Source organism: Oratosquilla oratoria, chromosome 23 (assembly GCF_046742065.1).
Source record: "Oratosquilla oratoria isolate Oo_2021 chromosome 23, ASM4674206v1, whole genome shotgun sequence".
Classification (NCBI taxonomy): Eukaryota; Metazoa; Arthropoda; class Malacostraca; order Stomatopoda; family Squillidae; genus Oratosquilla; species Oratosquilla oratoria.
This window is the reverse complement of record NC_134799.1, coordinates 1,797,474-1,822,340: the sequence shown is the minus strand read 5'-3', so window position 1 is coordinate 1,822,340 and position 24,867 is coordinate 1,797,474. Positions and strand designations below refer to the sequence as shown.

At 38.1% G+C, this 24,867-nt stretch overlaps 1 protein-coding gene across 1 annotated transcript in view; it reads left to right on the top strand.

Annotated features, from left to right (window-relative positions):
* LOC143038165 (UDP-glucosyltransferase 2-like) overlaps window positions 1-24,867 on the top strand; it is an 86,529-nt gene that overhangs the window by 27,930 nt on the left and 33,732 nt on the right. Inside the window, exons 8-11 of the mRNA XM_076207184.1 lie at window positions 4,496-4,684; window positions 16,448-16,699; window positions 17,232-17,465; window positions 22,280-22,444. Of these exons, the coding sequence (XP_076063299.1) occupies window positions 4,496-4,684; window positions 16,448-16,699; window positions 17,232-17,465; window positions 22,280-22,444 (840 nt within the window). The remainder of the gene's footprint in view (window positions 1-4,495; window positions 4,685-16,447; window positions 16,700-17,231; window positions 17,466-22,279; window positions 22,445-24,867) is intronic.

Genomic DNA, 24,867 nt, shown 5'->3' with positions numbered 1-24,867 from the left:
GGACGGATTAGGATTTCTATTATGTCTTTTATCTACTCTTCATTCATATAGTGAAAAGCCACTTCAATCTTCTGCAGCAGTTTATATGGCCCTCTTAATATATTACTGATATGTCTGTCCGCTAACATTCTGTCTTTTATCTACACTTTCAAGCCTTTCTCCTCTTTTGCCTTAGTAATGGGTTCACTTACTAAGAAATATTTCAAAGGTGGATGGCCTTATAGAGCTATAGCCCATTTCCAATGCTTTGTTTTATCATATTGAGATTGATTGTCCATACTTGTATTTATTTGTTGTTCCTTCTGTACACCTCAAGTGCCCTGAAGATGTCTTAATAGACGAAAACGTTTGGTCTTTCGTTTGCTTTATTTCCCAGCGGTCAGTCACACACACACACACACACACACACATATATTGTTAGGCTGGTAGCCTGCCCCACAATGGGAAGCCAGTTAGGCTTGTTGAAGATAAACTTTGGTGGAGAGAGAGTTGGTTTAACAGTGAATGTTGGGCACCATTGGGTTGGGGGAACTAGACGGCGAGGGAGGTGACAACTGTGTTTCAAGTCGTGTCTCCGGGTGATCTGATTACGAGGGAGCAAAAGGGGGGTGGGTGAGGCGAGAAAGCAGAACCACGAGCGAAGCTCACATATGCTACTCCGAGGCTATCTGAATCTTCGGCATCCGTTCAGCACTTATATACACGGGCAGGTCATGACCCATGCTCCTAATTAGCGTGAGATCAGGTGTGCTGCGCGGGAAGTCGGAGGTAAAACTTTTGACGCCGGTGACTCACGAAGACAGAGGAAATGCGTTCTTCAATAGGTCCAACGTTCCTGTCACGTGGCTAGCCGAGGTGCAAGTTTAATCATGGCTGGCCGATGCTGGCACTGCACGCGTTTTTCTTCAAAGAGGTTTTGTGGTGGTCACGTGGCAGACCCTAGCGTTGGTTAGTCATCCTGCTGGCCCCACGAGCGATTCTGTTGGGGGGCTTCGGAGGTCAAATGTCGTCGGCAGAGAAGAGGTGAGGACGGGAGTGACGAGGTGAGGGCCGGTGAGTTAGGACTACTAATATATATATATATATATATATATATATATATATATATATATACATATATACATATACATATACATATATATACATATATACATATATTGTGTATATATATGTGTGTATATATATATATATGTATATATAATATATATATATATATATATACATATATATGTATATATTGTATCATGATTGCTGTTGTGAAAATACCTGTCAAGGTACTGCGGTGTCTTGCCGTAAGATTTTGCGTTAGAGACCATAAGTTTGTGTATAAAATGGTAATTAAACCATAAGAAAACCATATCTTTTGTCATTCATTATTTCTTTCAAAACAAATGCAAAATGAAAACACAATGTAAACACATGACACAGTATGAACACATAATGAAAAACAGTTCTGTTTACAAAGGGTCTTGTAAACAGTACTGTTTTTCATTATGTGATGCTCATACTGTGTCATGTAATTACATTGTGTACAACAACAGTACAACAAAGATCATCAGTTCACTGATGAAACACATGCGGAGAAAAAACGGAAGATTTCCAACTTACGCCGTAAAACTTGAGAATCATAGAAATTACAAATAAGACTTACGCAAAATAAAAAAGTAAGACTTTACAGGTATGGTTGTATATAACAAGTGGATCTGTAAATTCTGCATCACGAATCGCAAAGGTATTTTTGAACAATTCACAATTATTCAACAGGCGAACGATGCACAAGTTTAAACCTCACAGCACTAGATCGAGACATTGCATAAATTTCGACGTGGCCAAAGCGACTTTTACCATTCCACCTAATGCCGTCCCATTCCACCCCATTCTATCCCATCTTGTCTTACTCCACCTTCTCCCTTTTTCTCCCACCTTCACCACATACTATCCCAACCTCTCCCATTCCATCATTCCCCCCTTCTATCCCATCCCACCCAATCCCATAAAATCGCCTGGTATTCCCCTGAGCAATGTATGTGAAGCGAGACGCTGTGCTGAGGGGTGCTAACTGCTCAGTTGAATTCATTGTTGGCGTATTACCCGAGGTGCCAACTGTTGCAGGAGGTGATAACACCCAAGGCTAAAGGGAGCTCTGTTTGTAGAGTGAGTAAAGAAACTAAATATGAACATAAGAATGAAGGAGACTGCAAGAGACCATAAGGCCTACACTAGGCAAATACTGTACGATTATATTATAGATCAAGGAAGGGAGGCCCCTTTTCCTATCTAGGGCCGTTTGGATGTTGTAAGCATCCAAACGAATGGTACAAAGTCATTAAAAGGCGGCCTACCTTTTTATTTATTTTTTTGTCTGTTTGTCAAATATTTAACTTACACGTAGCGGAAAGTTTGCGCTTTATCGTTATGATGTTGTTATTACCATATTAATCTAATTTGTTATGAAAATAGTTTCCAGGACCCATATTGAATTTCGAGTCAAGTCTGCGATGACCATTGGAGGGCTTGGGCCAAATGTTTCCGTTGGCCTTATACGGGCCGCGGGCCGGATGTTCCTCACCCCTGTCAAAGACTAAAACCAATAACAAATGCCTATTCTTATTCGTGTTAAAATTGCCCCGCCCGGATGCAGGTCAGGGCTGTTTCTTCTTCTTCTTCTTCTTCTTCTTCTTCTTCTCTTTCTTCCTCTTCTTCTTCTTCTTCTCTTTCTTCCTCTTCTTCTTCTTCTTCTTCCTCTTCTTTTTCTCTTTCTTTTTTCTTCTTCCTTTTTTTCTACCAACGCTGCGGCAAAATGGTTTAAGATTAAGATCACTGATAATATGTTCGTTTCATTTAACATAGCTGAAAGACAGTCCGATTCAACTCAAATTAAGACTAAATCTTTATTTGTCCTATTTCTCCTTTACAATCCTGCATGTCACAATAGTGACACTACACAGTTTAACTCTGAATTACTTTCAAAGAAAGTCTCATGCGGGGTTCTACTTCGCATAAATACCTTTGATTTTGACGTTGACTAAGTTAGAAATCTGTCAGACTCAAGATCACACACATGTTCACAGCCGTAGGTATTCACTCTTATCAACATAAAGGAAGTTGCACATTGTGGCACCCAGTGACCTTGGCATTAAGTGGCACCAAAGGAAGTCATGATACTGAGCGAAGCTGTGCCTGACACCATTCAACAACACTTTCCATTCAACGACACTTTCATCATCTGTCGCGAATTGGAATCAAAAGAACAGAAACTAACACAACAGAAGTACACTTCGAAATTCCGATTTGATGAAGAAAGAAGAAGAAGAAATCACAGGGTATTTAAAGTTACTAAAGAGAGTAGATAGATGTATTTAAAAGTCCCACGAGAAATAGTTGGGTAAGTCGACGAACAAGGTTGTGTGAAGGAGTGAGTGCACCCACAGTGCTGTATAGAGTACAGACTTGAATGTAAGGGTGGCGTAGTGGATTAGAGAAGAGCCACGACATGGGTAAGTACCGCCACGGGGCGAGCCGAAAAGCACCGCTCCCCCCCCCCCCCCAACACACACACACAACCACTACCACCACCTTCCACATCTGATGGTCACTAGCACAATTCACATGCAACATTCATCCACAAAACAACGTTATACACACATCATACATACACACAACTCATGATAAATAAATCATACATTAAAAGTACATTAGGGGGAATTTGATTTACCTTATTTTCACCAAAAGTGCTGCCCCCCCCCCAAAAAAAAAGAAACGTGCCGCCCCGGGACATTGCCCCCCCCTCTCCCCCCTCCCTTGTCGGGGCCCTGGATTAGAGTCAATGTTTTTGAGATTAAGTGTTTGAGAAATCGGATAGGAGTTTCAAGAATAGAGTGAGACCAAGAGAGGGACGTGGGGCACGAACGAATGCCAAAAGAACATTGTGGGATAAGGGAATTCAGAGGAGTGCTAAGGTGGATTAGGCATTCGGAAAGAATGGACAAGGAAAATCTAGCAAAACGAGTGTAGAAAGCAAAAGTGGGAGGAGTGAGCTCAAGAGGAAGACCGAGTATGAGATGGACGAATGGGGGCTTTGAAACCAGGAAAGAGAATGAAAAAAGGACAGGAGTCAGTGGAGGGAGATTGTTGTAAACTAAATGAAATTTGCTTGGCGTAAGTCATTACAAGAACTTCAAATGTGACGAAAACGTTCTAAATACGTTATGTAGTCTAATAATGATATATATCTAATCCTACACTGCATGAATGATCCTCTGGGGGTAATTAAAGAGGATCATTCCAATGCGCAATTAAGAGGTAACGGAAACAACCTAATCGAGGTGACTGTTTAGCCTTTAAACAGAGCCAAGGTTCCTCTTAGACGAAATATATTGACAGACATTCGCCAAGACAAGATTCTTAAATATTCCATACTCGTTCCATTGCGCAGTATAGTATCAACACATGCCCCTCACTGCCTTCTTTTGTTTACCCTCGTTCTTCCTTGCAGATGATAAGGAGATTACTACCTATCGTGGTGGCTTTGGCGTTGGCCTTGCTGTCGGCGCGCTTCGTCCGGGCTGATCTACCACCGCCGGAAGACTCCTACCAGATCTTGTTCCTGCTCCCCATTTCCTCCATCAGTCACAACATTATGCATATGACGTTGGCCACCGCGCTTGCTGACCGAGGACACAAGGTAGGACGAGTTGCATGATAACTCAGTAAATCCATTGCGTCCGAAAATCTTCTGTAAAAATGAATAATTAAATAAATAAATAGATAGATAATGAAAATAATTAAAAATATTAATTAAATAATTATAGTAATAATGATAATAATAATAATAATAATAATAATAATAATAATAATAGTAATAATAATAATAATAATGATAATGATGATAATGATACTAATGATAATAACAATAATAGTAATAGTATTAATGATGATGATAATAATGATAATAATAACAATAATAATAATGATAATGATAATAATGATAAATATATCAATAATAATAATAATTATATTATCAATAATGATAATATCATAATAAACAAATAGAAAAATGAATAAATAGAATATATTCAATTTGAGATTCCGCCAAGCCATGTGTCTTTCCTTGTAGTTTTTGCAAACTAATCTTGGATCATGCGTTCGACTCGTGATCAATAGATATTACCCTCCGAATGAGAGCTCAGAGCTCATATATACCTGATCTATGAGAAATGCTACGACCTCACACACACACACACACACACACACACACACACACACACACACACACACTTTCAACGAACGGACGGCTTGAAGAACGTTCTGAAGAAAAGTGCCGATTGTGGATCCCAACGCAAAGAGAAGTACCTTTTTGTATTTACAGGGTGGGGGGAAATTGCTCGTGGGGCAGTAGGTAAGTAGGAAAAGAGGAGAAGGGGAGGGATTGCTGGGGAAATGGAAGGAAATGAGGAAGTGGAGGACTTGGCCCAAGCAGACAAGCGTAAGGTCAACATGAAACGACCACCGGACCAGCTCAGTGATGACGAAATGGCTAATAAAAATGTAAAGATTAGAAGTATAGAGAGGAGCAATACAGTAGAAAGTGACGAGAATATGTTCCAGGGATTTAAAGAGGGTGGGGGGGACACAACCCCCCCCCCCGACTGATAAGACTAGAGGAGAGAGTTGATAAGGTGATCGAGGACTTGGAACGTAAGTTAGGTAATGTTGACAGTATGATACGAAGAATTAAAAAAAATGGAAGAACTAGAGAGGGCGAACAAAAACTTAACTAAGGAAATTGAAGAATTAAAACAACAGTTAAAAGAAGTAAAAGATGAGAATAAAGTCTTAAAGGAGAATAATATGGAGAACAAGGAGGGTTGGAAAAAATTCATGAAAATAGCAAGGTTGCATTCACTGACATAATCAGACAGCAAATGAATGAACAAACTGAAAACTCAGTTATTAAAGTGATGAGACAGAAGGAGAATATAGTAAGAGACTTAGCAGACAAAAAGAAATGTATAATTATATTAGGAATGGAAGAGAAACATAACCCAGATAGAACCACAAGAATCAAAGAGGAAAATGAAAAAGTAAGAAATTTACTAGAATTAGTTCAGGAAGATGAACCAGAAATAATGAAACAAATCGAAGAGAGATTCAGGCTAGGGAAATATAGTACAGACAAGACCAGACCAATCAAGATTAAATTCAGGTCACAAACTACGGCTGAGAATATCTTATCCAAAACAGGGAAACTAGCAACAAGTGAACAATATAAAAAGGTATGGATAAAAAGGGAAATGAATAAAGAGGAAAGAGAGGAAGAAAAACAGAAAAGACTTGAAGCAAAGGAAAAAAACGAGATAAGAACGGAGTCAGAAAAAGAGAGATTCTATTGGAGAGTAGTGAATATGAAACTGAAGAAAGTCGACATACAAGAGAAAAACAAAAGGGAAACAGAGAACACAATGGAAGTGACAGAAAACTAAGAGTGTCTTACACAAATATAGATGGATTAATAACAGGATTGAATGAACTGAATGATTATTTGAAAGAAAAAGAACCAGACATAATGGGAATTGTAGAAACAAAATTAAAAGGTCCACTACCACCCAACAGTGTAGGGCATGATGCATATAATTATTGGATTAGAAACAGAGTGAAAAAGGAAGGGGGTGGAGTTATGTTCCTGACTAAGAAGGATATAAACGTGAAGGGTGTCACATATGGAAAGAATACAGTAGAAATGATAATGATGGAAGTAGAAGACAGAGATAAGAAGAACAGAAAATTTGTGATAAATTATGTGCCCCCAAAAACAGCCTCATGGGAAGAGAGTGAACATAAAAGTATGTTAGAGGACACAAAGATAACATTAAACAAGATAATGGAAGAGGGAGGAAAAATAGTTATGATGGGCGACTTTAATTGCAAAGAAATCTGCTGGGAAGAAATGACAGTAAAGGGTGGAGACGGCTCATGGGGAAACGCTCTACTCGAGATGGTTACTGACCATACAATGACACAATGGATACAGGAGAACACTAGGTATAGAAATGAAGAAGAGCCATCGAAACTAGACCTAGTAATTACATCCGAACCTAGAATAGTGGACAAAATTGAATATAAAACACCAATAAGTAAAAGTGACCACGTATTGATTGAACTGGAACTTAATGAAGAAAAATATATGAAAAGAAATGAACAATACAGAAAAGGAAGAATGATGTATGAAAATACCAACTTTGATAAAATAAGAGAATTCTTTCAACAAGAAAACTGGGAATATACAAAGAAGAAACAACAGTAGAAGAGAAATGGAATATTTTGACAAAAATTTACAAAAAAGGAGTGGAAAAGTATGTCCCAAGACAAAAACAAGAAAAAGAATATGTAAAATGCTGGTACAACAAAAGCTGTAGGGAGTTAAAAGACAAAAGAGACTCCCAGGTCCTTTTCATTTTCTACTTTTTTTTATTCCTTCTTCTCCCAATTTATATGATCCTGTTATTCTGTTTTTACTTTTTCCAAATTCCATTATACTACACTTCTCCCACTTCCTACTCCATTCCTGTACTTTATTTAGATATCTCTGTAGTGATTCACAATCTTCTTCCGTGTTCACTTTTTTCAATAGTTTTGCATCATCTGCAAAGAAGCTCATATAGTTTTCAATTCCTTCATCCATATCATTAATATATATAGCAAACATTATTGGGGCCAGAACTGTTCCTTGTGGAACACCGCTTATTACTTCATCCCATTTTGAGTGTTGGTTTCTTATCACTACTCTCATTTTTCTTTCTTGCAAAAAGTCTTCCATCCAATTTAGCAGTTTGCCCTGTATTCCTCCTTCAGTTTCTAATTTCTTAAGCAACTTCTTATGTGGTACTTTGTCAAAAGCTTTTTTTAGGTCTAGAAATGCACAATCAGCCCATCCATCTCTTTCTTGTATTATATCTATTAGCCTTGAATAGAAACATATTAAATTGGTGACACATGATCGTCCTTGTCTGAATCCAAATTGCCTTGGATTTAGCACGTTGTTTTTTTCTAAATATTTTACCCATCTATTTTTGACAATTCTTTCACAAATTTTTGCTATTGTACTTGTTAGAGAGACTGGCCTATAGTTGGTAGGGTCTTCTTTATTTACCCCTTTATATATAGGTACTATATTTGCTTTTTTCCAATCTTCTGGAACTTTACCTTCTTTCAAGGAACTGTTTATTATGCTATGTATTTTGTCTGCCAGTTCATTCCTGCATTCTTTCAAAATCCAGTTTGCTATTTCATCTGGTCCATGCGATTTTCTGACATCAAGATTACTCAAGTGTTTCAATATTTCATTCTTTGTTACTTCTATTTCTTTCATAGGGGGGACTTTCTCTTTCCATTCAATCTCTTCAGGTTGTATGTTCTCCCTTGTAAACACTGATTTAAAATGCTTGTTCATAATTTCCGCTATTTCTATTTCCTCTGTGTATTCAACTCCTCCTTGTCTTAATGTCTCTAAATCTTGTTTGTTTTTCAGTTTGTTGTTTACAAATCTGTAGAATAGTTTTGGTTGATCTTTACATTTTTCTATGACATCTTTTTCATATTTTCTCTTTTCCTCTCTGCACACTTGTACATATTCATTTCTATAACAAGTATATATTTTCCATTTTTCTGGTCTTTTGTTTTTCTTAAATTTGGTCCAAGCTTTGTCTCTTTTGTCTTTTATCTCCCTACAACTTTTATCGTACCAACACTTTACATATTCTTTTTCTTGTTTTTGTCTTGGGACATACTTCTATACTCCCTTTTTTTTTATAGATTTTTGTCAAAATATTCCATTTCTCTTCTACTGTTGTATCTTCTTTGTGTATTCCTTCCCAGTTTTCATTTTGAAAGAATTCTCTTATTTCATCAAAATTCTTTTTTTTCATACATCAATCTTTCTTTTCTATATTGTTCATTTCTTTTCATGTATTTTTTCTCATTTAGTTCTAGTTCTATCAATATGTGGTCACTTTTGCTTATTGGTGCCTGGTATTCTATCTTTTCCACTATTTTAGGTTCTGATGTGATTATTAGGTCTAGTCTCGATGGTTCTTCTTCATTTCTATACCTAGTGTTCTCTTGAATCCATTGTGTCATTGTGTGGTCAATAATCATCTCAAGTAGAACACTTCCCCATGAGTCTTCTCCACCCTTTACTGTCATCTCTTCCCAGCATATTTCTTTGCAGTTATAGTCGCCCATCATAACTATTCTTCCTCCATCTTCCATTATCTCGTTTAGTGTTATTCTTGTGTCTTCTAACATGCTTTTATGTTCATTCTCTTCCCACGAGGCTGTTTTTGGGGGCACGTAGTTTATTACAAACTTTCTGCTCTTCTTATCTCTATCTTCTACTTCTATCATAACTATCTCTACTCTATTCTTCCCATATGTGACACTCTTCACGTTTATATCCTTCTTAGTCAGGAACATAACTCCACCCCTTGTTTTATCTCTCTGTTTCTAATCCAATAATTATATGCATTGTGTCCTATGCTGTTGGGTGGTAGTGGACCTCTTAATTTTGTCTCTACAATTCCCATTATGTCCGGATCTTTTTCTTTCAGATATTTGTTCAGTTCATTCAGTCCTGTTATTAATCCATCTATATTTGTGTAGGATACTCTTAACTTTCTGTTATTTCCATTGTATTCTCTGTTTCTTTTTGTGTTTCTGTTATTTTCCATTTCTTCAATTTAATATTCACTACTCTCCAGTAGAATTCTTGTTTTTCTGTCTCCGTTCTGGTCTCGTTTCTTTTTCTTTTTCCTTAGCTTCATGTCTTTTCCTTATTTCCTCCTCTCTTTCCTCTTTATTCATTTCCCTTTTTATACCTTTTTATATTGTTCACTTGTTGCTAGTTTCCCTGTTTTGGATAAGATATTCTCTGCCGTCGTTTGTGACCTGAATTTAATCTTAATTGGTCTGGTCTTGTCTGTACTATATTTTCCGAGCCTGAATTTCTCTTCGATTTGTTTTATTATTTCTGGCTCATCTTCCTGAACTAATTCTAGTAAATTTCTTACTTTTCCATTTTCCTCTTTGATTCTTGTGGTTCTATCTGGGTTATGTTTTCTTCCATTCCTAATATAATTATACATTTCTTTTTATCTGCTAAGTCTCACTATATTCTCCTTCTGTCTCATCACTTTAATAACTGAGTCTTCAGTTTGTTCTTTCATTTGTTGTTTGATTATGTCAGTAAATGCAACTTTGCTGTTTTCTTGGATTTTTTTCCAACCTTCTTTGTTGTCCTTACTATTCTCCTTTAAGACTTTATTCTCCTCTTTTACTTTTTTCAACTGTTTTTTTAATTCTTCAATTTCCTTAGTTAAGTTTTTGTTCGCCTTCTATAGTTCTTCCAATTTTTCAACCCTCTGCACAATGTTGTTAACATGACCGAACCTAAGCTCCCAGTGTTCGATCATCTTATCGAGCTTCTCTTCTAGTCTTGTCAATCGGGGGGGGGGGGGGTTGTGTCCCCCCCACCCTTTTTAAATCATCACCTTCTACTGTATTGCTCTTATCTATACTTCTAATCTTTACATTTTTGTTGATCCCGTCCTCTCCAAAGTCATCGTCTTCAGTTCGTCTCTTGTTTAAAATTCTCCTAGCTTCCTGGACCATGTCATTCTCTTCCTCATTTCCTTCCATTTCCCTCAATATCCCTTCCCTTCTCCTTCCCTATCACTTCCCCACTATTCCACGAGCACTCCCCTTCCCTATAAATACAAAAAGGCACTTCCTGGATGTTGAGATCCACGTAGTTTTTCCTTTTTCTTTGGGACACCAATTCTCGCCGTCCATTCGGTGAAAGTGTGTGTATTTACCTAGTTGTATTTTACGGGAAGGGGAGCTATGCTCGTAGGGTCCCGTCTTCATATCTCATTTTATCTAAACTATTTTTAAATTCATGTATTGTTTTTGCACACACCACTTTCTCATCTAACTTGTTCCAACTGTCTATTACTCTGTGAGGAAAGCTGTTCTTTTTCAAATCTCTTCTATAGCTGTCTTTTTTTATTTTCTTTCCGTGTCCTCTTGTATTTCTGTCATCCCATTTTATCAGATTCTCTCTATCAGTAATTTCTATGCCTTTCATGATTCTGTAAATAGCTATCAAATCTCCTCTCTCTCTTCTTTGCTCTAGTGTCTGTAGTTTAAGTTTTTGTAGTCTCTCTTCATATGATAGTTTTGAGAGTGTTGGTGCCAGTTTTGTGATTGCTCTTTGTATTCTTTCAAGTTTTTTTATACATTTTTTTGTACTTGGTGACCATATCGTTGCTGCATATTCTAATCTTGGTCTTATCAGGGTGATTAGGATTTTCCTCACCATTTCTTCATCCAGGTATGTAAATGCCACTTTGATTGTTCTTATTAAATTATAAGTTTCTCCAAAAATCTTATTTATATGTTTCTCAGGTGACATATTATTCATAACAATGACTCCCAGGTCCTTCTCATTTTCTACTTTTTTTATTCCTTCTTCTCCCAAATTATATGATCCTGTTATTCTGTTTTTATTCTCCCACTTCCCACTTCCTACTCCATTCTTGTACTTTATTTAGATCCCTCTGTAGTGATTCACAATCTTCTTCAGTTTTCACTCTTTTCAGTAGTTTTGCATCATCTGCAAAGAAGCTCATATAGCTTTCAATTCCTTCATCCATATCATTAATATATATAGCAAACATTATTGGGGCCAGAACTGTTCCCTGCGGGACACCGCTTATTACTTCATTCCATTTTGAGTGCTGATCTCTTATCACTACTCTCATTTTTCTTTCTTGCAAAAAGTCTTCCATCCAATTTAGCAATTTACCTTGTATTCCTCCTTCATATTCTAATTTCTTAAGCAACTTCTTATGTGGTACTTTGTCAAAAGCTTTTTTTAGGTCTAGAAATGCACAATCAGCCCATCCATCTCTTTCTTGTATTATATCTATTAGCCTTGAATAGAAACATATTAAATTGGTGACGCATGACCGTCCTTGTCTGAATCCAAATTGCCTTGGATTTAGTACGTTGTTTTTTTCCAAGTATTTTACCCATCTACTTTTGATAATTCTTTCACAAATTTTTGCTATTGTACTTGTTAGAGAGACTGGTCTATAGTTGGTAGGTTCTTCTTTATTTCCTCCTTTATATATAGGTACTATATTTGCTTTTTTCCAATCTTCTGGAACTTTTCCTTCTTTTAAGGAACTGCTTATTATGCTATGTATTTTGTCTGCCAGTTCATTCCTGCATTCTTTCAGAATCCAGTTTGCTATTTCATCTGGCCCATGCGATTTTCTGACATCAAAGTTACCCAAGTGTGTCAATATTTCATTCTTTGTTACTTCTATTTCTTCCATAGGGGGGACTTTTTCTTTCCACTCAATCTCTTCAGGTTGTATATTTTCCCTTGTAAACACTGATTTAAAATGTTTGTTCATAATTTCTGCCATTTCCATTTCCTCAGTGTATTCAACTCCTCCTTGTCTCAATTTCTCCAAGTCTTGTTTGTTTTTCAGTTTATTGTTTACAAATCTGTAGAATAGTTTTGGTTGATCTTTACACTTTTCTATAACATCTTTTTCATATTTTCTTTTTTTCTCTCTGCACTTTTGTACATATTCATTTCTATAACCAGTATATATTTTCCATTTTTCAGGTCTTCTGTCTTTTTTCCATCTGGTCCAGGCTTTGTCTCTTTTGTCTTTTAACTCCCTACAACTTTTGTTGTACCAGCATTTTACATATTCTTTTTCTTGTTTTTGTCTTGGGACATACTTTTCCACTCCTTTTTTGTAAATTTTTGTCAAAATATTCCATTTCTCTTCCACTGATGTTTCTTCTTTGTATATTTCTTCCCAGTTTTCTTGTTGGAAGAATTCTCTTATTTTATCAAAGTTTGTTTTTTCATACATCATTCTTCCTTTTCTATATTGTTCATTTCTTTTCATATATTTTTCTTCATTAAGTTCCAGTTCAATCAATATGTGGTCACTTTTACCTATTGGTGTTTTATATTCAATCTTGTCCACTATTCTAGGTTCAGATGTAATTATTAAGTCTAGCCTCGATGGTTCTTCTTCATTTCTATACCTAGTGTTCTCTTGTATCCATTGTGTCATTGAATGGTCAGTAATCATCTCAAGTAGAGCATTTCCCCATGAGTCATCACCACTCTTTACTGTCATTTCTTCCCAGCAGATTTCTTTGCAATTAAAGTCGCCCATCATAACTATTCTTCCTCCGTCTTCCATTATTTTAGTTAATGCTATCTTTGTGTCCTCTAGCATACTTTTATATTCACTCTCCTCCCATGAGGCTGTTTTCGGAGGCACATAATTGATCACAAATTTTCTGCTCTTCTTATCTCTGTCTTCCACTTCTATCATAATCATCTCTACTGTATTCTTTCCATATATGACACCTTTCACGTTTATATCCTTCTTAGTCAGGAACATAACTCCACCCCCTTGCTTTTTCTCTCTGTTTCTAATCCAATAATTGTATGTATCATGTCCTACACTGTTGGGTGGTAGTGGGCCTTTTAATTTTGTTTCTACAATTCCCATTATGTCCGGTTCTTTTTCTTTCAAATAATCATTCAGCTCATTCAATCCTGTTATTAATCCATCTATATTTGTGTAAGACACTCTTAGTTTTCTGCCACTTCCATTGTGTTCTCTGTTTCCCTTATGTTTTTCTTTTGTATGTCGAACTTCCTTAGTTTCATGTTCACTACTCTCCAATAGAATCTCTCTTTCTCTGACTCCGTTCTGTCTCGTTTTTTGTCTTAGCTTCCAGTCTTTTCTGCTTTTCTTCCTCTCTTTCCTCTTTATTCATTTCTCTTTTTATCCATATCTTTTTGTGTTGTTCACTTGTTGCTAGTTTCCCTGTTTTGGATAAGATATTCTCTGCCGTTGTTTGTGACTTGAATTTAATCTTAATTGGTCTGGTCTTGTCTGTGCTATACTTTCCGAGTCTAAATTTCTCTTCGATTTGTTTCATAATTCCTGGTTCATCTTCCTGAACTGATTCTAGTAATTGGCTTACTTTTTCATTTTCCTCTTTGATTCTTGTGGTTCTATCTGTGTTGTGTTTCTCTTCCATTCCTAATATAATTATACATTTCTTCTTGTCTGCTAAATCCCTTACTATATTCTCCTTTTGTCTCATCACTTTAATAACTGAGTCTTCAGTATGTTCTTTCAATTGCTGTTTGACTATGTCAGTGAATGAAATCTTATTTCCTTCTTGGGTTTGCTTCCAATTTTTACTTTCTTTAGCTATTGTTTCTCTGTTTTCTTTACTATTCTTCTTCAATTCTTCATTCTCCCCCTTTACCTCTCTTAACTGTCTTTTTAGTTCTTCTATTTCATCAGTTAAGTTTTTATTCGCCTTTTCCAGTTCTTCCAATCTTTCAACCCTTTTTAAAATGGTGTTCATATGACCTAACCTACTCTCCAAGTCCTCGATCACCTTATCAACCTTCTTCTCTAGTCTTGTCAGTCGGGGGGGGTTTGTGTCCCCCCCACTCTCTTTAAATCCCTTGAAAATATTCTCATCACTTTCTGCTATATTGCTCCTATCTATACCTCTAATCTTCACATTCCTATTAGACATGTTATCATCCAACTCGTCTTGGGGTCGTTTGTCTACCTTACGGCGGCCCGTCAGGGCCATTTCCTCCACCTCCTCATTACCTTCCATTTCCCCAGCAATCCCTCCCCCTCTCCTCTTTCCTTACTTTCCCACTACCTCACGAGCAATTTCCCCCCCCCCCCTGCAAATACAAAAAGGCACTTCTCTTTGCGTTGGTATCCACAATCTGCACTTTTCTTCAGAGCGTTCTTCAAGCCGTCCGTTCGTTGAAAGTGTGTGTGTATGTGTGTGTGAAAAGAGTGATATTCAACAAAATTTCTTGATGTTCAGCAACATTCCAAGCTCTTATATTGGAAGAAGTGGGGGGATAGCCCACGGCACTACGAAGTCTCTTCTATTCTCTCTTTTATATCGCCTCTGACAGCAACCATAACCCCTCCACACATTTTGTCTTCTCTGTGTCGTCTCCAGAGGGTGTAACTAATCTATTGTTCCCCAGCTGTAGATCGACATTTTTTGGGGGGGGAGGGTTGGTCTCTACTAAACATAAAACTTTGGGTTCATTTATCCTCAACTAGGTATTTATCTCCAACCTGGCTGATGGTAAACCGTCTACATTAGCATAGGTTCTTTTACGTTTCTTTGTAGTATTTTCTTGGGAACACTGCCCTCCTTTTTTATAGAAACAGTTTCTTCGCATTCTGATTGATAAATCTTAAAAAATATATATTCTTCCGTCCTCATTTCATTTTTGATTTTGACTTCCTCTAAGAGATTCCTTGTCTTTGCACGTTCCACTTCCTACGCGTATTTCCTAATCCATTTTTCCCTCTTGCGCTAACTTCCAAGAGTTGGCTACTTGCTATTGATGACTTGAACCTTATTTTCTTCATTAGTCGTGCGCCATTCCTCTTGTACCGATCTAACCTAAACACGTTATCAATCTATTACGCCCAAGTCGTTCTCCAGAATCATAGAAACAATTTCTTTAATCTTCTGCATCTCCTGTTCTTGACATAATTCCCATGAGGTGATGAAGCCTTCTCGCCAGCCAAAGAATATGACACATCTAGTCTTGTCAACTACATTTCTGATAAGAGGTTCTCTTTTTTTATATGTATAAAACCCTCACTATTCCTTCTAGGGTAACGGTTTCTTTTCTCTGTTGCTTCATGGTCTCTTTAAAGTTACTATATCCCTTTTATCATCATTTGCTATTGACCTATCCTTGCTTTTTTCCATGGTGCTGATGGGAATTTTTCCTACATTTGTCAGAATTTCATGTTCTCTTGTTAGTTTAGCAGCCTCTGCTTTCTGAGCCAGGTTTATATTTTCATGTCCGAGCTTTTGCTCTAGGTAATGTAATCTTGACTCGTGGGCAAAAAGTAAATATTTCGATTTTTTCAACCCAATTACAATTTCACTTAGGCCTACCCCATGGATGAGTTAAATCCAACTCAAAATTTATTTCCTCAGTATCACATGGGTGCCAAATTCATCTATTTCCTCAATAAAATGACTAACTCTTCTTTGTTGGAAGCCTTCGAAATTTGCCATTTTTAGTGTAAACACAACAACAAAGAACAACATTTTCTAATGTAAACAAACTTAAATTATTTCTTATCTTATTTTCAATTTTGTTTCCTATCATGAGCGACGTGTCTGTGTGTTTGTGTGTTCGTGTGAGCTTGTGCAGTGTATATGCAAAAATCTATAATCAATAAAAAACGAAATACTAAATACATTAAAAGGTTAATGAATGATGGAACAAACATTTAGGTAAATGAATTAATAAACTGATGAATTCTTCCAGGTGACGATGCTAACTAACCACCCGCCAATGTCTCGGCACCCCAATATCCAGGAAGTGACTCACGGCCTGGAGGAAGGCAACGAAAAGAAGTGGGACTTCTTCTTAATCCGGAAAGATCCCAAAATCTTCTTCCAGTTCGGTCATACCTTGGCCGCGATGACCCGCAAACTTTACGAGGTTCCTGCGATCAGGGGCCTGTACGACAGGAGGCACACCTTCGACCTGATTATTGTCGAGAGTTATTTCAGTGACGTATGTGCTATACGTGGGAAGCGAGAGTGACCCTTTCCAAAATGTATCGTTCATTAAATTATTATACTTTTTTTTGTGGTGAGATCTGGCATCGCAGGTTAGAAATTAACGTCATAATGGTGATGTACTTTACTTTTTTTTTCTAGCCAATACATGGGGATTCTACTGATGTACTGTAGTAAATCTGCTTCTTAGTTGAACAGGATCGCCCAGCACAAGCCAGAATATATATATGTACCATACATTACTGTGTTCAAAAAATTAAACTGTCTTCTAGCGGCCTTGCCAGATCTCATTGCGAAGGAATGGTTCAACCAATCATCTTGTATAGGGGAACTGCACTTCTTTAGTCCCCAATTTGAAGGCCATGCTAAAAGTGACATTAAGTCGAATCAGACCCTAGAATTAAAAATAAATAAATAAATGAATAAATAGGTAAATGAATAAATAAATAAATTAATTAATTAATTAATGAAATTAAACAAATAAAAAATAACAAGGCTATGATCCTAACGTGACTTGTCGCTCGCAGATGGCTTACCCCTTCCTGCACGAGATGCCCTTCGTGGCTCTGGCGGGAGTTGGCATGGAGGAGATGAACAGCGCCGTCCTGGGCAATGTTCCCCACCCGGCGTACTTCCCCCACCGGGACTTCCCTCACCAGCCGCCCTTCAGTGCCATCCAGAGGGCGCGCAATCTCCTCGCTCACATCCGTTTCGCCGCCTCCTTCAGGATGTGGTCTGTCCTACCTCCTGTGCAGATAGAGGTCAGTTCTGGGCTGGTAGGAAGGAAGGGTCACATTATTGTTATTATTGTAATGGTTAAATGTTATCTCATTCTTCGCGTTCATCATTGTCATTATCAACCATTATTATCATTATCAACATTCTTATTAGCACTGCAAAGATAATTACGATCATGATCATTGTATACAGTACCAACATCACCAACACCACTATAAAAAAAAAAAAACATGAACTCAAGTACTTCCTCAAACAACACAACATATATGTTGCCATCATACAAGAGACAAATCTACGACACTTCCCAAAAACATCCACGTCTCATAATTTCACTACCATCAGACATGACAGGACCGACGACAACGGCGGTGGACTCATCACCCTGATCCACCAGTCCGTCTGCTTCGTGGGCACAAGTGCTATTACCAAAACCCTCCTTCCTACCACAGACAACACCACAGAGACCCAATCAATTAAAATCCGAACATGTAATAAATCCACAATGGCAATAGTTAACATGTATATACCCCCCCTCCCCATCATCCCCCACAGTTCCAAACACCTTTAGCACTAACCTTAACCAAATTGCCACCATCCCTAACATTATCCTGGGTGGTGGCTTCAATGTCAAGTCGTCGGCCTGGCATGTCAACAACGCCGTCACGGACAGAGGCCTTAATCTACAAACACAACTTGACTTATTGACCATTTTGAACAACACCCATAATCACACAATACACCCCTCATCAAACCCTCCACACCACCTTCTCTCCTGACAGCACATTCTGTTCCCCCTGTCTTACCCCAACAACTTCATGGAAAGTGGCTGGAGTCTTCAGATCCGACCACCTTCCAAGCATCATCACCACCAAAACACGATGCACCCCAGTTGGCCACAGGCACACATACACCGATTACTAGAGGGCGAACTAGGATGCTTTCATTGAAGAGACAGAACAACAATTTGAGACACAAAACAGTACATCAATCACAGGCATAGACGCTGCTGTGCACACTTTCAATACAATCATACAAAATGCTGACAAGAAATATATCCCCAGAGGCAACAGAAAATCACACAACCTCAACTTCACACCAGAAATCCAAGGCCTCATCAGACAGCGTGATGCACTTAAACACAATACCTCCACACCTATTCCTCAGAACATAGCAGACCAAATACAAACACTAAACACTGAGATTAATGACAAAATACATAAACAAAAAACACAAAATTGCGAAATGTTCATCAACATAATTTATCATGAAACATACACCAGGAAAATGTACAAGACATTCAACAGCATTACATTATCCAACAGTAACACCACACGCTATTACACAGCAATAACCACAAAAGTCAACCTACTCTCAAACAGACAACAAGCATGCACACTCATAAATCATTTTACACAGATAAGCCATCTCACCACTCACCCTGACGACCGACGCATCATTTGACGTAAGAAAGACTTCCCCACAGACCTAAACTACACACCCTTCAAAGACAGCCAGACGAAACATATAATTCATACCCTCAGACACTCATCCACCTGTGGACCTGACAATATAGGGAGCATCCACCTAAAACACCTTGGATGACATGTCATACATGCATTCAGCAAAATTGCAAACTACAGCTATTCACACATCACCATATCCAACATCTGGAAGCGCGGGAAAATCATCATTATCACCAAACCCAGCAAAGACTCAACAATTCCAGCATCACACTGCTCAATCACACATCTCTGCACCCCCTTCAAAGTCATAGAACACCCCAGACTACAACTCATCACACCACATACCATCCTTGCTGAACTTCAGAAACTTCACTTCACTCCAGAAACACTCTTCTGATAAACCTTACACAAAGAATTTTTGATGGCATCAGTTCAGATAAGCTGCCACACAGAACACTTCTCATAACACTAAAACATCAGTAAAGCTTTCGATGCCATCCCCCATCACAATCTCACAAATAAAATATAACACAGACATGCACAATAATACCAAAAGATGGCTGTCCAATTATATGGCAGGTAGAAATGCCTCTGTGTCATATAATGACCAATCATCACACACCAGAAATTTGGAGAACGGAGTACAACAGGGTTCAGTTCTATCTCCACACTCTTTAATGTGTACATACACAATATACCCACACCCGACACCTCATAGATACAAATCTCTTCTTACGTAGATGACATAACAATTATGTGCACACACTGTAACGCAGACAAAGCTGCAGAAATAATACAACCATACCTCGATACACTCAACCCTTGGTTCGCTACAAATAGACTCAAAATAGCATCAATCAAATCTACAGCCACATCTCTCACCAATTGGACAGAGGAGCACAAATACATACCACGCCTCTACATCAACACTCATACCACACACACATACACCCAAGATTCTTGGTGTAACATACGATACATCCTTGTCATTCAAACAACACATCACAAGTATAAGGACTAAATGCAACCTAGACTTAATGTGCTTAAACCAATTGCAGGAACAACATTTACACAAAACAAAGAAACTAACACTGCAGTTTACAAATAATGCATACACTCAGTGATGAATTATGTAAGCCCCACATGGGCCCCAATATCACTAAAACACATCACAACACCCTTCAGACCATACAAAACAAAGTCCTAAAGACAATTGCTGGCTGGACAAATACAACACCTACAGACCATTTACACCATGAAACTAAAGTCCTCAAGTCAAGGATCACCTTGACAAGAGAGGCAATCAAACACTTGCCACAGCCTCCACGAACACAGCATACCCCCTACTGCACTAAATAGTAGAACACCCACACATGCAAAGAAACATCAAAATAACACCCAAATACCTATATCACACACAAATATTCTCTTCTCTTCTTCCACAACCACCAGACATGAGCCTCCAGAAGCATATTCATAATAATATCACTCATTGCTACACCAACAAACTGAAAGACAATGCTGTATGCCAGACCTCCTGATATCCAGCCCTCTAAATCCTCTCTCTCCTGAAAGGACAATGTCCACCTTGCCAGACTGTGATGTGGCCACCATCCAGCCTTTATAAGCCACCAGAAGAGGCTGGATGACAGCATTCCAAACACTTCACCCCATACTATACAACACATTATGGAAGACTTCATCGCACACAATCACGCACGCCAACAACACAATATACACTCTATACAGGATTTGTGGGAAAACCCCTTTCCAGCCATGGCGTTTCTTAAGGAGACGGGACTACTCGGCCAGACAGTATAGGGAATGACAACAACAACACTATCATCATCGTCGCCGTCATCATCATCATCATTTTGTTGTATTACTGCATACACTATACTGTAAATTACTGGAATGGGTGTTGCACACTGTGTCCTATCGTCTTGTACATCAAGGGTTGTCTCTTATGGAGGCAACCCTGTGAATGGAGTTAACATCAAGGAAGCGTGCCAAAAATTATACTTGTAACAGGACTAAACACAGTCTCATGGATCAGTCTTTGCTTTGCTTTGGTACGTAGTCATTCCAACAATACCCCTTGATTCTCCGAAAACACTTTGTACCATCGACGTTGAAACACTTCTTCAAGTCAGCATTCAGTGTCCATGTCTCACAGCCTTACGTACAGGAAGTACAAGTGTCTTAAAGATTTGTATTTTAGTCCTCCTGCACAAATATCAAATTTGGTTGAGTGAGTCCTTCGAAGGACTTCCTGACATGTCCCTCCATTCACATGCAATACGCTACCAAAGTATATGAAGCTTTTCATGACCTCAGTGTCCTCGCCGCATGCATGAATACACTAAACTGTGTTATCCAGTATACTTCCAAACGCCTGGACATTGGTCTTAGTTGAAGAGACCTGGAGTCTAAGTGGTCTTTCCTCCCTGTACTGTGACTCAAGGGATGCAATTCCAATGACTCCCCAAGAAGTACAGTATAATAAAAAAAGACAAGGTCTCATAGTAGTTGATAAAGGGACTACATTCCTCCATGCCTGACACTAGCTTGCCATCAGCTGTTGGGACTGGGCTGCTTTAGGCCACAAAGTTGGAGCGGTGTTTCTTCGGGAATCGACATCTTTAGCATTTTCTTTGACGTACCTCCTTTTATACATCCTCATGATAGCTCTGGTCTGCCGTTTCTGAGTCCTGTATTGGTCCAAGTCCCAGGCATTCTGGCAGCACGGCCCAACTCTATACCCTCCAGTGTCTCCTGCTGTGCACATCACTCTTCGATTTTGGGCGTTCTCCAATGCACTCTTCAGCAGTTTTCAATGTTTCACATTTAAAAGTGTCCCACAGTTCCTCAGGGTCCTTAAAGGTGCCAAGCACTTCCAACTTATTAGAGACTGCTACTGCATACGCATAGGCACACGCATCATCTCTGAGCTTCTACAGATAAAATCAAGGTGGACTTCATCATGAGATTCACATGGACATACATAGATCTAACCTAATCTAATGTAACTTACCAAAAATTCTCCTCACATGCCCTAACCTAGTCCTATGCTATTTCATGCTAATATGACCAAACTAAACATTATCTAACCTAATCTAACGTAGCCTAACATAATCTCACAGGTCAAACCGTGAAAGGTTATAGAAACAGCTATGGTCTCAGTAGACAGGTCAGGTCATTATACAGCATAGATGCTGCAGTATACTGCATACTAAAGTACTATCCCTAATGACCTAATTAACTGAACAGTCTCCCCAGACTTACATGAACAACCCCCCACTTAGAGTGGTCGTATGGGGTGGGTGATGGAGTTCATATTTTCCCTATTCATTCCTTAAAACCATTACTTCCAGATCAGTAAACAGTTTCCCAAACTTCCTCCACTTCGTGACCTGGAGAGGAACGTGAGCCTTGTCCTCTTCAACAGCCACTATGTCCACGACCTCTCCTACCCGGTCCTCCCATCGCAGATCCCTGTTGGGGGTATGCACTGCCGTCCCAGTGAACCCCTCCCGCAGGTGGGTCTTGGTTAAGGTAAGATGCTATGGTTAATCCCTTCAACACATTTTTTTTCTCTACTATGCTAGCCTCTTTTCCTCAGCTATAAGGCAAACCTTTGACTATACAGCATTGGTTAATCAGTATTGTATTTGGTCCTGGTTACACCCTTGAGCTGAAGCAAGTCGGTTTGGCATTGGCCAGAGTAAAGCCTTATGAAGTACAACATCACCATGCTGAAGGGATTAAGTAATAAGTGACAGTACCTTTGGTCATTTTCACAGTCTTTAGGGATCGTCTAAACATCTAATAACAAAATTAATTTAGTTCATATCCTTTTCAGATATGTTACTAATATGTGGTTAAGTGCAAACACACTGTTTTTCTGTTGGGAGTTTATTACGTAGGTCTACACACAAGTATGGCAGGAAGTGATCTGCTTCCAAGCAGATGCTGGAGGCATAGCCTCGTCTGGGCACACTTCCGTGGCCCACTTTCCTGATACATTGTTGCCAGGCAGAGAAAAGATTAGGCAAAACAATATATCTAGGTATATACATAATATACAGAAACAAGAGAACAATTACATATAATGAGGAATAGACATGCAAAATGGTTAAGGGTAACATTATACTAAATACCGTAATGCTATGGCACGTAAAATTGGCATAGACGCATACGCCTGTAGCATACGCCTAATGACATATATATAATCGGTTATATAACTGTGTATAGGGCACTTATATAATGTAATGACTGCATAGGCTTACTTATACAAAACATTTACAATAAATATATGTTGATATTAATTAATCATGTATAATAAAGAAGTATTACATATACAATAAAGGAGATACATATACAATAAATATATACAATAACTAAGTAAGAAAGGACTTGCCACAAATGTATGTTAGAAAGAAGTGTGTTCAGTGCTGTCAAAATATTTTATGGAATAGCAATGCTCGTGTGAGGGTAAGTAATGGGAAGAGTGAATGGTGTGAGGTGAAGGTGGGTATGTGCCATCGTTGTGTAATGCACCATTATTGTTCAATGTGTATGTGAATAAGGTGGTGTGAGAGGTAAACATGAGGATGTTGGGCAGGGATCTAGAGCTGGTGAAAGTGTGAGGGAATAGGAGGTGAGCCAGATGTTGTCTGCAGATGACACTGCTCTTGTAGTTGAGTTGAAAGAGAGACTGAAACAGTTAGTGACAGGGTTTGGGAAAATATGTGAGAGGAGAAAGCAGAAAGTAAACGTAAGCAAACGTTAGTTGAAGAGATGTACAAGGGGAGAGGGTGACAGTGAATGAGTGGTAAGTTTAAAAGGCGAGAGGCTGAGGAAAGTGGAGAGCTTTATGGTCACACGTTACAGGGAATGGAGGATTTAAGTGTGCATGATTTATAAAGTAGGGGAAACAAGTAAATGTTTAATGAAATGAAAAGTGTCACAAGAAATAGATATCTGGGGAGGAACGCAAAGAGAAATCATAATATTGATAACACAGAGTAACGAAATATCACTTTTGTCTAGTCCTTAGCCCCAAAATCTAACTTTCCAGTTATTTCCATATACAACAAAATAGAAAAAAAGTTCTTTTGTTCCTAAAACTTTGCTTTTGTGGTTAAAACAATGAATTTATATTTTTGCCTTATTTCATTATAGAATGGGTTACTATTGGTTTTCATGTCAGTTAAAGACCTTTACAAAATCTCAATTGCTTATCTAATTGCTTTTGAAATGTTGCAAATAAGTTGAAACAATTAAGGAAAGAATACAAATTGTTCTAAAGATTTTTAATTTTAATAAGATCATTCTTGAACTGACCAGATCTAGCAAGAAATTTCTCATTGTTAGAAGAATATGCTTACATTTCAGAAATCTCAAATGTTCCAGAATGCTATACCTTTTTTTTCAGAAGTCTCTGGAACATTTTAGAACATTCTATTCAATATAAATATTTCCAGAATATTCCAAAACTTTTTAGAATACAGTAGAAATATATAGACTACTCAAAAACTTTCTAGAATCTACAATTATTTTCTAGAATGATTCAGAATATTCTAAAGTAGGTTCAAGGATATTCTAGAAAGATTGAGAACATTCTGGAACACATTCCAGAAAGACTAAGAATATTCTAGACAATATTCTAGACTAAGAATATTCTTGACAATATAAAAGTTGGGGCTTGCAGACCTCCAATCACTTCTGCTTTGTCTGCCTGAGAAGACACATCACAAGATTTGAAATGGCATCAAGAGGCTGCAATCATTCTCACGATGCATTCTGCTACATATGTGGTCAATTCATCAAGACAAGATCAAAGAAGTTCTCTAAAACAGCATCTGTAAAATTGTGTGAAGCTTACAAGGTTGATTTTGGTGTGCCAATCGGGGACCAAGACAAGACCTGGGCACCTCATTTTGCTTGTGAGCATTGTAAG